This window comes from Ochotona curzoniae, unplaced genomic scaffold (assembly GCF_017591425.1).
Source record: "Ochotona curzoniae isolate NIBS_2020 unplaced genomic scaffold, NIBS_Ocur_1.0 contig_3498, whole genome shotgun sequence".
Lineage (NCBI taxonomy): Eukaryota > Metazoa > Chordata > Mammalia > Lagomorpha > Ochotonidae > Ochotona > Ochotona curzoniae.
The window spans coordinates 3310977-3327507 of NW_024465885.1; the positions used below are offsets into that span (position 1 = coordinate 3310977).

The 16531-nt window shown below is 36.8% G+C and overlaps 1 protein-coding gene across 1 annotated transcript in view; it reads left to right on the forward strand.

Annotated features, from left to right (window-relative positions):
• The first annotated feature begins 10008 nt into the window (after positions 1-10008).
• The window catches only part of SLC9C1 (solute carrier family 9 member C1), an 84775-nt gene continuing 78252 nt past the window's right edge, over positions 10009-16531 (forward strand). Inside the window, exons 1-4 of the mRNA XM_040980911.1 lie at positions 10009-10138; positions 11090-11190; positions 13376-13504; positions 14687-14852. Of these exons, the coding sequence (XP_040836845.1) occupies positions 10009-10138; positions 11090-11190; positions 13376-13504; positions 14687-14852 (526 nt within the window). The remainder of the gene's footprint in view (positions 10139-11089; positions 11191-13375; positions 13505-14686; positions 14853-16531) is intronic.

Below are 16531 nucleotides of genomic sequence, written 5' to 3' on the forward strand. Positions count from 1 at the left end.
TATCCCATATGGGCACTAGTTTGAGTCTACTTGATCCATTTCCTATCCAGTTCTCTGCTCATGGACTTGGGAAAGCAATAGAGGACTGACCACTTGATTGAGCCTGTACAATCACATGCGAGACCCCAGTGAGCCTCCTGGATTCTAGCTTCGACCTGGAGCTCTGGCCACTGCAACCATTTCAGGAGTGAACAAGCAAATGGAAGCTTTCTCTCTCTTTAAAATAAATAAATGAAACTAAAAAGAAAATAAAATGAAAATAAAGAAATAATATAGCCATATATATTATTGTCCTGCCTTATAAACTCTTCTCTCTTCTTTTCCATACATACTACCTTATAAAGAGAGAAAACATTCTTGGCCAGTGCTTTTGATTTCCCACTTTTCTCCTCAAATTCTGAGTCAACTGTTTATTGACATCTGATGTGCATAAATTCCCACCAGCTTATGCAAGATGTCTTCCTTTTGCAAATATTCAGGAAAACCTGTGCTCATTCCCTATCAGTTCACAGCCTAACAATGCATTTCAAAACTGGAATTTCTTTTTTCGGGACTTTTCTTACACTGTGATAGTGATTGGTTTCAGGCTATAGATTATGCATTACTGATCAGGGGGCATCTATTACTTCTGAAACTGTGGAGGAAGTGGGGGCCTCATTTATCGTGAAGAAAGTCTGTGGTGTCCAACGGCCTCTGAATCAATGAGTAGCATTGTTACTTCTGTGGGGGTAGAAAATGAGTCATTTCTTGTACAGCAATCTTCAAAAAATGTACCACTTGCATGCAAAATCCAGGGATACCATATCTGAAGAATTAAAGGAAATTATGTTTGCTTTGGGATAATAAAATCAAAGTCCAAATATATTCGCATTTGGAAGCCAGCAAAATGGCTTAACAACCCAACCCTTTACTGGCAGTGTCCTTGGGCCTCTGCATCCACATTGGAAACCTGGAAGAAGCTCTTGGCTCCTGGATTTGGATCTCTTCAGTTTCAATTATTGCCGACATTTGGGAAGTGAACTAGAGGATAGAAGATTCTTTCTTTCTCTCTCTCTCTCTCTCTCATCCATTTTGTAAATCTGTCCTTTTTGTACATATTAAAAAAAAAATCTTGAGGCAAATGAATATGGAAATACAGCACACTAAAATTCAAAAGATGCAGCATAAGTAGTTCTAAAACCTATATATACAGAAATAAATCCTTATTTTAGGAATTTAAAAAATAAATTAAGGTAAGAAGCTTTACACCTCACTCAAATTTGGAAAAGAAACTGAGCGTAATGTGGTTGTTATGGCCTATATTCCCACCAACACTGAATGAGGGTATCTTTCTCCTGACATCCAAGCCAACAGGTGTAACCACATTGTTAAAGACAAGAATATTGGTAGCATTGTCTAAGCTATTTTAGAAGACACCCAGAGATTGTTTTGTAACTGTTTTGTTAGCTTTCTTCATATTAAAGAAGTACTTCTTAAATTTCAAATGACTATGTTAAAATTCTTTTCAAATATTTCCAATATCAGCAACATCTTGGGTTTTGTGCTTCTTTAAATCTTATTCATCTGAAAGTCATTTTGTTAAATTTTATCTGTTTTCATTTTCATTTGAAAAGCAGGTGGAGAGAACAACAGATAGAGACAGCTAGATAGAGAGTCACCGTCTGCTGATTTGCTCCCCAAACACGTGCAGAAACCGAGGCTGTCAAACTAAAGCTGAACCAAAAATACAGTGCAGGTCTTGCACGTGGATGGAAGAAACCCAGTCACTTGAGCATCACTACAGCCACCCAGTGTCTGTGTTAGCAAGAAGCTGGAGTCAAAAGTCAGATCATTTAGTGGAGCCAGGTACTCTGATACAGGACGTGGACATCTTACCAAGACACATGCCCACACTGCATCAATGTCTTGTCCTCTCTGTTCTCATTTACATTGAGAGCATATTGGTTCTTGGTATGACGAGTAATTTCCAGACTATCCTTTTATTGACAGGATAGAATGATAGCACAGCTCTCTACTTGCTGTTCATTGACACACACAGCAAGCAAAGCACTGTCTTCTTAGTATTTAGTAAGAGTAATACCCAACTGGATAGGAAGAAGAAGGTTGTCCCATTGCTGCTCCCTATGCAGTTTCCACTATTACCATACAAAGTGATCTTTTCTGTAACTGAGTGATAGTTAAAGCCCCAACACTCTGTTTATCACCCAATTTGAAAGGCAAGAGAAACCTTCGCTGATTCAGGTAAAAGTGAGTATTTACTCTTCCCAAACTAAATCATGAAGGTTGTAGTGTTTGAAAGTTGAAGCTTCACCAACTTTTCTGGTATTACTGTAGGGTAGGGGAAGAATATCTTGGTAAAATCTGGCATTGGTGAAGTCTAGCCTCTGTTTGTGTATGAATAAGGGGGTTGAACGGCGGTATTCCTGTGGCATTTGTCTGGCTGGGTTGCCTGTTCCTAATTTTTGGATTTGAATGCACTGTATTTGGTCCTGGTAAAATCTATACTCATTGGCATTTTCTGGTTACCAGTTTTTTTCTGGTACCCAGTCTGGAATCTATAAGGCAAAAAGAAAACTCAGGACACTCATGACTACATCATTCTCAGACCTTAAGATCCCATCTGGTCTCTCTTCTTTTCTTTTTTTTTTTTTTTTATTGTTGCTTACACTGTATTATGTAGTACAGTTTTATAGGCGCTGGGGATTCCCCCCACCCCTCCCCATATCCCTCCCCCCATGGTGGATTCCTCCACCTTGCTGCATAACCATAGTTCAAGTTCAGTTGAGATTCATTGCTTGCAAACACATGCCTAGCATAAAGTTCAGCGTCTTATTGTCCAGATAAGTTCAGTGGCCTCCTGGGGAGACCTTCTATGGTCTGAAGATAGGTCTAACAGAGTAAAGATCCGGTCGGTTAAAAGCCCCAACAAGGCCTCAGTATCAATATACAACATTATGGAATTAATTGACATAGTATTGGGTAAACAATATGTTAAAAATAATGCAAGTTCCATTCTTTGAAACATCTGGGTTGAGACAGCATCAATGACACGTTCAAAAAATAACAAACAACCAAACAATAAATTACAGGTTAAATCAAGGCAAACATGTGGTATCTAATCTTTTGGGATTCGCTCATTTCCCTTAGCATTACGCTTGCTGGCGAGGATGCGAGGAAAAGGGAACCCTACTCCACTGCTGGTGGAGCTGCAAATTGGTACAGCCTTTATGGAAATCAGTCTGGAGAACACTCAAACAACTCGGAATCTGCATGCCATATGACCCAGCAATAGCACTCCTAGGAATATATCCAAAACACCTGATTTACGACAAACCAACATGCATCCCTATGTTCATTGCAGCACAATCAGTAATTGCAAAAACATGGAAGCAACCAAAATGCCCATCAATAGAAGATTGGATAAGAAAGCTTTGGTTCATCTACTCCATGGAATACTACTCAGCTATTAAAAAAAACAAAATGCAGTTCTTTGTGGCTAAATGGGCACAACTGGAAACTATAATGCTAAGGTCTCTCTTCTTTTCATTCTGCAATGTCTTCTTACATTAATTTAATATGGTATAAACAATGCACAATCTCACTGTATTAATTGGGATGGATAGAAAAGACACATTGATTCCATGTCTCCAGAAATGTAAGTTTAATAATATAAAAACATTTTAGGAACAGGCAACAGATTTAAACAAATATTCAACAAACAAATATACTCAAGTGGCCAATCAGCACATTAAAAATACTCAGCATTCACGAGTTATATGAAAACTTAGTCTACAAATAAAATAATAGCAATTATCCAACACAATAATTAAAGTTGAAAAATAAAATGCCAATACATAGCATTGGCTAGACTGGTGTGTTTAAATTGGCACAATCACTTTGCTAGTGTTGCAATAGTATCCATGACACTTTTGTGTGCTCTTTGATTCACTAATGAACTCTTGGTATACACCCAAGAAGAATGAGTAATATAGCAATCAAAGATATGACAGAGGCAGGCAGCTTTCTGGGATGTTCCACTCTATATTGGAATGCAAGGATTTGTGATTCAGCTCCAATTCTGGGCCTCACTTCCTGTTAATATGCACCTTGAGAGGCACCAGGTATTGGCTTACATATTTGGTCCTCTGCCACACTCATGGAACACCTGAATTGAGTTTCTAGCTCCCAGCTACAGCCTGTGTGGAGTGAACCAGTAGATGGCTGCTCTCTTTATCTCTTTCCTTCAAAAAGAAAAGGAAAAGAAAAGGAAAAGATAAGCAATATAAAGGAGAAAGAAAAAAGAAAAAAGTCATGTAAAAAAATATCAGAGAAGTTTTAATTGAGATTGTCAAAATTATTCAAAAGTCTATCAACTCTAGAATCAATAAATGAACTGTAATATTTATAAAATTAAATGCTGCATAGCATTTTAGAAAAGAAAATTTGTATCATACATAATAATATAGACACCTCTCACAATGTAATTACGTGTGATAGAAGTCAGGCATAAATGAGTACATATTGTATGGTGTAAAGTGCCATTATTTGAACTGCCATAACAGGCAAATTTACTCAATGGTGGCAGAAATAAAAATAATGGTGTTTCTGAGAAAGGGATATTGACCGAGAATAGATAAAGAAACCTGCATGATATGGGCAGGTAGTGGCATGTAACAGGCTAATCCTCCTCCTATGGTGCTGACATCTCATATGAGTGCTAGTTTAAGTACTGGTTACCCACTTCTGATCCTATGCCCTACTCATGGCTTGGGAAAGTAGTGGAGGTTGGCCCAGGTCCTAAGGCCCTTTCACCCATCTGGGAAGCCTGGAAGAAGCTCATATCTCCTAGTATCATATCATCTTAGCTCTGGCTATTGCAGCCATCTGAGGAGTGAACCAGTAGATGAAACACCTCTCTCTTTAACTCTAGCTTTGAAGAAAAATAAATAAATCTTTAAAAAGAAAGAAAAAGAGAGAAAAAAAAAACTCCTGACTTGAAGTGTTCTGTATTTATGTGTAATATGGTTTCAAAAGTAGAAATATGTGTAAAAATTAAATTTGAAATCTAATACTTAGATATTTTACATATATGTACACTCATAGTCACACTTAGCACATTATCCTGATCTAGAATCATTTGATTCTTACCATTTTCATTTATAATTTCTTTTTTAAGCTATATAATCCAGCTATTTATACTTTAATTCCCATTATATTTATTTTCCAGCTTCTTCAAGATCTTCTCTAAGATCCCCAGCTTATCAAGACCAGTGGTGTACCCTGTGCCCATACTAACATCTTAGAACATCCTGAACACGTTGCAGTATTTCTTTTTATTGTTTTTGCTTACATCATAGTCAAAATCCTGTGGATGCATAGCTTGATGTCTGTCAAATCCACTTTATCTGCGCCAATTTTCTATTAGATCTCATTTTCCAAAAGGTCATTGTTTTCTTGCATGAACAACACCAGTATATAGTTCACACAACACAATGGTAACTTTTGATGTACAAGTAAACTTCTTGGGAAAAGAAGCCATCTAATATTTACCTCTGTGTTCCCCCAAAGCTTTTATGTACACAGAAATTGTTCAGATAAGATAATTTTCATTTTCCTCACCCATTTCTTTTCCAAACACATACGTTGAACCAGAACTTGTCTGCATTCATATGGCTCAAATCCTACTTTCCCTGAAGAGCTTTTGTGGACCATCTCAGCTAAAATAAGTCATGAACTTACTTATCCGAAACAGTTTTAGTGCATAATGTATGCCACTCTTGAGGTTTTTTGTCATGCCAACAAAATTCTGAAAGGAATAGGAGTTTAATAAGCTTCATTTTAAAAGCATGAGAAAATTGTTTTCATACTTATTAAACTTCTTAACCATAAAGGGAGGACTTAATTTAAAAGTTAACATAAAAACTTAAACATAAAACTTAACATAAAAATTAAACATAAAAGAAAAATCACACTGAGAAAAAATATCAGGTAATGTTTTTAAAAGTTAAAGTCAAAGACCAATAATGGATAAAATTAAATCGTTCACAGTACAAGTAATAAAAATCATCCATGGCTATTTACTTAGTACTAATTCCAGACAGATAAAAGAATACAAGAGAATGTTATAGCTATGTGCTCCCTGGAGTCACAGGAATAAATTCAAAGTTAGACTGGAGAAAGAGATGAGGCTTAGAGAATCAAAATATGAACGTAATAACTTGAAGTTAGATGTTGATTATCCTCTTCAGAAGCATAGAGACAATGTTTTATCTGGTCATCTAATTTAAATAAAAGGTATGCATATAATCATATTTACATCTAGATGAATTACAAACATTTTCAACTTTTATCTCATTAAAACATTTGTGGGTTATGATAGTACAGGAAGCTAATTCTCCACCCCGTGGCACTGGCATCCCACATGGGCACTGGTTCATGTCCCAGCTGCCCCACTTCCCATCCAGCTCCCTGCTATGGCCTAGGAAAGCAGTAGAGGACGGCCCAAAGCCTTGGGACCCTGCGCCTACAGGGAAGACTTGGAAGAAGTTTCTGGCTCCTGATTCAAAATCGACTTAGCTCCAGCTGTTGTGGCCATTTGGTAGTGAACCAACAAACTGAAGACCTCTCTCTGTCTCTCCTTCTCTTTGTATAAAATCTGCCATTCAAATTTTAAAATAAATTAATAAATGATAAAAATAAATATTTTGCAAATTAAAGAGAAGTCACATATGTTAAATAATTATCTGGATTTCAAAATCAGTACACAATTTCTCCCAAACTCTTTTAGGATGGAAACGTGAATGTGAAATTTGTCTTTATAGTTACATCACTAATCTCAATGAAAGTTTCTTTTGCATGTTATATTTAGAAAAAAGAAACAATGCAACTGGCTTAACTTTTCTTTTATTCATAACATCACAGCTTTCAGTCTCTTATTTCAAAATCTACCATCATATGTCATCCAGGAAATTTTTCGTATTAGTGTTCCGGGGAAACAGTGCCCCTTGGCTTTTGCAAGGAGCCCATCTTGCCAAAGCTTTAAATTAGCGTAAACAATGCATCGCTGAAGATTCCTTTTTCAATCCTTGTTGCTTTGCTTTACTTTGTGTAAGCGTAGTTAAAACTTAAATATCTTAAATGCACAGGGGGAAATGACGTCACATTCCATTGACCAATGAAAACAGAGATCATGAGCCTAGAGCCAATGGGTGCAATCTGTGGTCGGGGCTTGAGCAAGTAACTGTCAGTAAGGCTGCAGTTGGTGCTGGTTGGAGTGAACCAAATAGCTGCCCTCCACAGCTAGTCTCCCTGTCACGGCATACGCCTGCTAAGACTAGATGGTGAGCCCTCCTCAAGTGTCCATTTCTAAAACTTGGCATTCTCCCACTGGTGTTTTCTCTCACAATCCCTCCACATTTCTTAGAGCAGACAATTAAGAACTTAACCAAAATTTAACCAGCCCCTCCCTCGCTTTGAACTTCAACCCCTTCATTATTGCCCTCCTTATCACCCCTATGTTCTCTTTCCAAACAATTCGTTAACATTAAGGAGGAAGTGAAGAAACTTTAGAGGAAGCGCATAATGTGATGAACCTCCTCGGGTTGTGAGGGTGGGGGTGGAGTGTGGGGATCATGAGCTGGAAGAAGGATCCATCTAAGTCAAGCGGCGCTAGGAGAGTAATAGACCACTCACCTTCAGAGTCAGTGCTTTAAGGAACTATCAAGCATGATGTTGAAGGCTCTGATGGTTTCTATGGTCCCAAATGTCCTCATTAGCGTACTTTTGTGATGATACTGAATAATTTCTTGTATTAGTGACTTTAAGCGGGGAAAGGGCTTGCTACATATTCAGAGCAAGGTGCTAGTTTAACTTCGATTTCTCAAGAGAAGTTCTCAGGGCTGGCTGACTGGTGCTTACTAGGGACCACTAGGATACTATGTTTGAGAAGGCAGAACTGAGATATTAGTAATTTATTGATAAGTTGATGCACAGAATTTATGTGGCAAACCAATATTTTTTTCCTTAAAGATATATTTGAACTATGCTATTGTAATAATACGGGGGAGAACTGTGTGTGTGTGTGATGGGGAAAGAGGAAGTCTAAATGGGGAGGAAGAGGAGATGGAAGGGGAATACTTATGATGGAAAATAATAAAAATAAATAATAATAAAAATTGTAAATGCCTAAAAGAAAGGTCAGATTAACATGAACAGTTTTGATTCCATTGAAAGCCTGTCTAGTTTAACTGCTACTTTTTCTTATACATTTATAAAATCGGGGTATACTACTTTTACATGCTAATTTGAAATGAAATCTCTTATTAGATAAAGATTCAGTAGAGGATGGATCTTGGGTTTCAATGAGAAAATCAAACTAAATATTTATCACATATTGTTAACCATATTGAAATTGATCATATATATTTCAGGAATAGCCAGAATTTGGGGTAATGGTATCATTTTCTATACTATTATAACTAAATGTATAAACATTTGTTAAGGTTTTCAAATGATTTTTAAGTGGAAAAAATGCTCATGGGAATATGTATCCTTATTTGCAGAGTCTTCAGAAAGTTAGCCAAAAAATAGAATTAAAAGAAAAATCGATTCCAGTGTCAAAAATTGAAATCCTTGCCCAAGTTTTTCAAAATATTCATATTTCCATGTCTTATATATGTATGGATTTCATTTTTGGGGGGGTCAAAATAGGACTATTTTAAATGCACTTTCTGCTAACTTGCTGCTGTACCCTTGCATAGTTTAGAAAACAATAGACCACCCTTCGCTATTAAATTCTGGAAATATGTGAATATGCAGCCCTGATGCACAGCATAGTTTTCATTTTTTGGATCAAATCAGTATGCTCCATTATGCTTAGTCTTAGGTTAGTAATGGGCAAGATCAGAGTTAGTATTACAATATCATGGATTGTCCCCAAAAGGCATCGTTGGTCAATCAAAACACCCTGCCTTAAAACTACAGATTGATTCCCTATAGAGCACTGTTCAAAAATCCTTGTTCTTTAGGATCATTGGAAATTTTTTGAATCTCCCAATAATCCCTGTGTTGTATCTCAGACCAATGAAATCAGTTTCTGAGGGTGGCACTGTGCCAGGAGTGTGTCTTTAAAATTCTCCAGGTAATCCTTTGTATGGCCAAGGCTGAGAATCTGTTTTAAAGAGTCATCAGCCTGTTCTACTCTCTTGCTTATTTTACTATGAAGACCTGCAAGTGAACCCCTTGCTATAGGAATGTGAAAGTGAGATTAAAGTGCTGAGAAATATGTTGTGAGAAAAAAAAAAAAAAATCAACAGGCAACCCCTGATTCCAGAACCAGGTGTGAGACTTCCAGCCTGGGTTCATTGATACTATGTGTTGAACTAATGTTCATGGCTAAAGTTTGTTGTTCTCCTTTTGGGTATAAACAATCCTACAGATCAGCAGCAGCAGATGAAGTCTCTGTAAACCATGACAAAGTGAGATAAAAGCAAGGCCATAGTAAAACCCACACTCTGCCAAACAATCCTAAATTCAGCTAAATGAGTGGTTCCTATTTCTGCACATGTTTCAGTTTTATCTTAATCCCAGCCTGCTGTCTCTATGGGTAAAATTTATTCAGATACTCAACCACAGCACTGTCCTTGCTTCCTGCCCGCACCCAGAGTGAATGCTCATTTGATTAGACCCTCTCCCAAGTGACCAAGCCAAAGCCCTAACCTGTTTAAGTTTCTCTGGAATATACTCTTACTGAGACAACCCTCTTCCTGACAGGTACATTTTCACTTCCACAAATCATAAACAAAGCTTGATGAATCCAGAAAGAGGAGAATATTGAGAAGGGCAAGGCAACCCTGATGTTGGAAAATATCATGATCTTAGAAATAAAGGGGTGGGGTGGTGTTTTTGTTTTTAATACAGAAAATCCAGGCAAGTCTCACTTTCTTTTAACTTTCTCTGAGTTTTCTGACAGAACGCAGATTCGGCTTCAGACACTGTGTAAGAAACAAGATGAATGCTGACAGTCTCTACAGCAAGAATGCAAGCACATGGTCCGACCTTTTCCTGATTTGGGTTTTTAATTCTGCGGACGACCTCCCCGAAATCATCCTGGTATTGTCCCTGATCTGCACCATTGGCGGTAAGTACCTCCTTTCATCTGAGCCTATTCCAGGGATTTCTTACAAATGCTATCACGTGGGATTAAGGAGAGCAGCAGCAGTAGGAAATCATAATTTTAATCCTAAATTCATACCTATGTCTCAATGTTCTCAGTAAAATATATCAAACAACAAGTTTTTGCCCCCAGAGAGACCCTGAAGAATCTGATTTCCCATTTTGCCCTATTCTAGGTATTCTACGTTATTTGTTAGGTCAAAATGTGGTAATAATGATGAGGATAACGAAAGCAAATAAGCAGAAAATCAAGGTTTGGGGCAAGGGATTGCAAGTGTTTTGTGCAAACAGTAAACTGTTCCTAGCTCTCATGAAAGAAAAGAGCACAGTAGAAATGAAAAGAATATGTTGGCTTTGATCCATGAGTGCTTTATTTCACCTGATCAACCCGAGCCACACTTGCATTGACCACACTGAAGGTGGAAAAATGAAAGGCCTTTTTTTTTGCCGTTTTACAACACTAGTACAATTAAAGTTAAATATTTACCATAATATTTGCCAACGGCTTCTAATATGTAACCGTTTACTGTTATTGTCTTCTTCCTTGTTGTTTCTCAACCAGAACAAACTTTTTATTATGGGATTGTTAAATCTTTCATTTAACAGTGAAAATCACTACCTGTATGATTAAGATCTATTAAGACTGTAAGAAAATTTATATCTTAGGAAAGGAAATATATATATAATACATATAAATATATAAAAATATATATCTTAGGAAAGGGAATACATTTTAACTCAGCATATATTCACCATTAGACTGATTCTATGTGCTTAACTATGGAGAGGTACTTACATGTAAGAAATTGGCAATTAAACCTTATTTCAAAGTCCTTAATATTAAGAAATCAGATCACGTTAAAAATTCTCCAAATGTGATATTTAATTGCCTTTCAATAAAAATATTTTCTTCCAGAATTTTTAAACCTGCACTTGAAAAACTTTCCAGTTCCTCTTCCTCTGGTATTATTTTTACTTGGATGCAGCTTTGAAATCCTAAGTTTTGCTTCTTCACAGGTTTGTATTACAAATGGCTATTTTACACTATATCTGCGACTCATGTAAATACAAAGAAAACTTAAGAATACCTGCAAAAATACTTTATTTCTCACACCTTTGCCAGTCAGTGGATGTTTATCATGCAGAAATCATCAGATCAATTGTGTAGAAAAAGGGCACAGGTTGGAAAAAAATTGATATTGAATTAAACATAGAAATCAAGTTGGGTCTGAAATGATTTGGGGAGTTCAGAGTGAGCATACACAGTCTATGGAGGGTATTGTCCATGAGTATTTTAACGATTCTTCATTGTCAGAGTAGCAAAATAGTTGGGAACATTGGACTCAGGTAGACGAGAGGAAGAATATTGCCTGAAGGTATATGAATTGTATGTTGACATATTAAGCAGTGCTTTAACCCAGGAGTTCATGTTAAGTTTCCTGTAAAGAATCGTATCATTATTACTTAAATTGTGTAAGCTATATAATCTCCATTGTAGCTACTCAATGTTGCCATTTTATTTCAAAAGCAGCCATATATAACAAAGCATAATGGTTGTACTCCAATAAAACATAATTTACAAAAACAGAGATCTATCCAAATTGGGCCTAGAACTCATAGTTTGCCAATAACTGCCCTACACAATGAGAGTAGGTGTGAAGATCTGTCTTAAAAATGATTTAACGTAGCCAATAATGTGACTTTTTAAAATGCTTTTATTTTTACTAGAAAGGAAGATTTACAGAGAGGAAAGACAGAAAGAAAGATCTTCCATCTACTGGTTCACTCCCCAAATGACCAGAGCTTAGCTGATCCAAAATCAGGAGCCAGGAGCTTCTTCTGTGTCTCACAGGCAGGTGCAGAGTTCCAAGGCTTTGAGCCATCCTCCATTGCTTCCCTAGGCCATCAACAGGGAGATGGATGGAAAGTGGAGCACCCAGGACAGGAATTGAACCTATATGGGATCCAGCACTTGCAAGAGAAGGATTAGCCAATTGAGTCATTGTGTTCAGCCCTTCAGTGATATTTTTAGAAATTATAGATAATATGTATTCATGTATGAACCAGAGTATACTATTATTTCCTTTGTCATAAACAGGTTTAATAATGAATGATTTTAACATAAGATTTGTCAGTAACTCAAGAACTGTCTAAGATCTAAATGCCACTTCACTTGTGAACTAGTAAGCCACCTTATTACAGTTTCATAGCCCTGGCAGAAAACATGACACTCCTGTGCCAGAAACAAAGGAGTTGATACTCCCATCATTAGCAGTAGGCAGTTTGTCATGCTGCTGCTTGAGCACTATGGGAGACAAGCAAAGAGGGCCAACTGAAATCTACACAAATAGTGGGTTACGTTACAGAAGGTGAAATCAGAGCTCAGAGAACCCGAATCTTGTATAATGAATTTAAATTTGGTTTTTCTCGTACCCCAGAGGAGCAAATCCTCTTTACTATGCCAGACAGTAAAATAAACCTGCCCTTTGTTCTGGGAGAAGATGCTTGCTTCCTCTTCATAGGCTGTTAGACATGCAAACATTCATGAAAAGATAGCTTTGAAGAAAAGCAACCAGTATGTTCATTCATAAGATTTGGAGGGAAAAAAGAGCTTCAAGGAGAATTACTTCCCAAATATAAAGTCATATGGTATATACTAAATATCTCCTTAATGGGTGAAATTTGAATAGATGCTGTAATAGGATTTACTAATGTTAGCTCCTTTTTTGATAAACATCATTATTCCACAAATTGCATTGATCTTCCAGTTTTTATCCTGGAAGTTTTTCACCCTTCATATACATTGATACAAACCATGGCTAAAATCATAAACCATAAATTCTATCCAAAATGATGGCTAGTCACCCTATTTGTGAAAAATGATACATTCATGTTTGTGGATGTTGTGCATGGTGGTCCACATCTCTGACATCTGCTTCCTCTTGGTTGCCTGAACACCTACTATTTACTTCTAGTATCGTGTAGATGTATACTTGTTATTTTTAAAAGGTAAAATGGGCACATTTACCACCACTAGTCTGATAAAAAATAACAAAGATCTGACAGAATCAGTTCTTACTACGTTGTGATGTATTCTAAAAATTGTGTTTTGTTGTTGTTGTAAGAGATAAGATGTTTAACAGGTATCTCATGCTCATAAGTGGATGAATGAAACAAGAAATAAAATGTTTTGTGTTGTTAGATCCAAAGCTATGCAGACGCAGTACAATGGATGAGTCCAGATTTATTTTTTGGTCTTTTTATGCCAATAATTATCTTTAAGGTTGCATTTGACATGGATGTGTACATGCTCCAGAAGTTACTGTGGCAGGTAAGTATTCTTTTGCAGTAATGTCAATCCCCCAAGAACCACTTGCTACCTATGATACTTACTATCTACCACATGCTAGTCATTTTTTTTAAAATTGTGCTCCAGAATAAACAACAAAGGAGAGAAAAGTACAGAAAATTTGAATAGGAAAATTAGCTTCGTGTCTTCATGAAGAAACCAGTATTTTGACAATTATCTAACATAGTGAAGACCCAGGGAACAAAATCATGGAGGCAAAAGTAATTCTGACAAATTTGGCTGTTAGAACCTTTATATCAATTATAATTTTAATTCTAAAATGCTAAAACAGAACTACTATAAAGGTAGGGGCTCCAGTTAAAAGGGAATTACTGAGAAAGTCATGTTTCACATTACCACCATCCAAAATTTCCTATACCCAGAAGTGAAAGAACAAAAGCAGTGAAGAAAAATCACAGAAGCAACTGTAATTATAACACACAAACCAAGTGATGTGTTAAAGATATTTTTAAAGTTATATTTTGGGGGTGGAGGTATGACGTGAGATTCTGGTTCTTTCCGTGAGTAGCCACAATAGCCCAGGCCAGACAAGGCTGAAGCCAGGAGTTCATCCAGGTCTCCAGGAATTCAAGTACTTAAGCATTATTTGCTGCCTTCCAGGATGCATTAATAGGGAGCTGGCTGGGTAGTGGAATAATCCGGACTTTAACTGGTACTCCATATGATAGGTAGCTGGCACAAGTGATGGCTTAACTCACTGTGCCGCAACGACTGCTCCCACAGGATTTTTAAACATCATTTAACATTTGGATTGTATCAGGAAAAGATCTTCAAATGAAATATAAGAAATCATAAACAGGAATTAACTTTCTTAACAGTTTTGTAACTATGAAGCCACTGTGTCAATTGTATTAGAAAAAGTACCAGAATAATTAAATTATAAACCAAATCCAAGTGCAAGAAAGGTGAGACATATGACAAAATGATGAAATTCAAAAGAACAGAGATAAGGACATAGCTTGTGTTCGCTCAGGTCTCTTCTGAGTCCTTTAGTACCTCCCTGTTATAAGCAGAGGAAGGTAGCTAGTGCATCTGTTGCTGGGTAGGTGCTTAGTGCTGGCTACATTTCTGGTAATCCTGATTTTCTCAAGTTTTTAACAAATACAAAAGCAATCTAACATTTGTTATAAAATTCCTTTACAGATACTTTTAATTACGATTCCTGGCTTTGCGCTAAATTATATCTTAATCTTTTTGTATCTGGAATCTGTGGATAAATTAATGCTGAAGACTATATCATGGTACTTGTTTGCAGTAATCCTCATGAGTTCAGATCCCATGCTGACTGCCTCTGCTATAAGAGATCTGGGTAGATATATTTTTATCTTTTACTATTTTGAAAATCAAGATATAAAATTAGCTTGTCTTCATTTTAACGCCTTTTGTTTGTGGTAGGTTCTCACTGTAGGAAATGATGTAAATGGGAGATTGCACTTTGAGTGTCTCATGGAGATTCTGCAGGTGATGCTTAGAGCAAAAGAAAATCTCTGATGAACTTACTTGGTATCCATTCACCCAGCCTTCCCCATAAACCATTATGTCCCATAGCAGAGAAGAGCAAGTGATTGCTTGGAGTCCTTGACTTCATGCATGCTTCTACTTTGAGCCAATAGAACGGTTTTGAGATGTTACAATATTATATATACCTTGTGGTTGACACTTTCGGTGCCTGCCTGGTATTTCTTTCCCTTGAGAAGCAGTCATTAGGATAATGGTATTTAAAAAGCAAAAATTTGTATTTGGAGTCATAATCACCATTGAGACCAAACACCTGGAAATTTGTAAGCTATATATTTACTAAATGTGTAGCATTTGCAGTATGTACTGTTTTGAGAGAAGGAAATCTATGTTTAAAAGTAAGGCACCCCGGTAATTTAACCCAGAAAAGTGAAGGAAAAAAAAAACCCTAGGTGTGTTTCAGAAGGAAAATCAATAACTTAATTTCCTCCTCAGTCACTTTCCAATAATGATAGCTTAAAAATTGTTTTCATATTAAATATACTTTATCCATACACATATCTACTTACACATTCTCAATTTTATTTTCTCTTTATGGCTAAAAGAGAAATAGTTACAGAGTCACGTAGGAATAGAGTAGAGAAGATATAGCAAGCATAAGTAAATAAATAAATGAAGACTGAGCCAAAATGATGAAGAGAACAAGGCGAAAAGAGGCCGGCAGCCATCATCCAAACGCAAATCTTGCTTTCATGTCCATGCTCTCTTCAGCCGACACCCCCAACTCCGTGTCATTTAGCCAGTGTTGGCACTTTTTTGTTTAAAATATTTGGGAGAAAGTCTGTTACACCTGAATGTTGATCTCACATGCCTCTAAACTTCATAATTAACAATAGCAGCGTACTGATTTTCTAGCCTGCCACTGTTGAGTTTACATAATCTACTACATGATCCTGGGTAACTTGCATGGTTAACACTATAAATTTTGGCCATCTTGCCATTACTTTTGGAACTCATCACTTTGCATCTTTCAAAAGTGTTTTTAAAGATGTATTCATTTATTACTTGAAATATAGAGAAGAGAGAATCTTTCATATACCAGTTCAGTCCCCAAACGGCTGAAATGGTCAGAGCTGAGCCAATCCAAATCCAGGAACCAGAAGCTTCTTCTGGGTCTCCCTGTGGGTCCAAGGGCCCAAGGACTTGAACCATCTTCCACTGCTTTCCCAGACCAGTGAGCAGTTAGAACGCGAAGCAGAGCTCATATGGGATACCTGTGTCACAGACAGAGGCTTAACCTGCAACACCAAACACTGATGCCTCAAAAATATTTTTAAGTGGTTTCCTCTTGCAGCATTTTGCCAAAACTTTCAAAACAAGATTTATAAATATATGTTTTATATCTATGTAAATAGCATAAATTATTTAGATATAGATTTTCTCAAAAAACCTTCCCAGGACTGTGGGGGTTGGGGACAGATGAGTACATTCACATGGATATTGGGATTTTATGACCTTAACTCCTCTGTG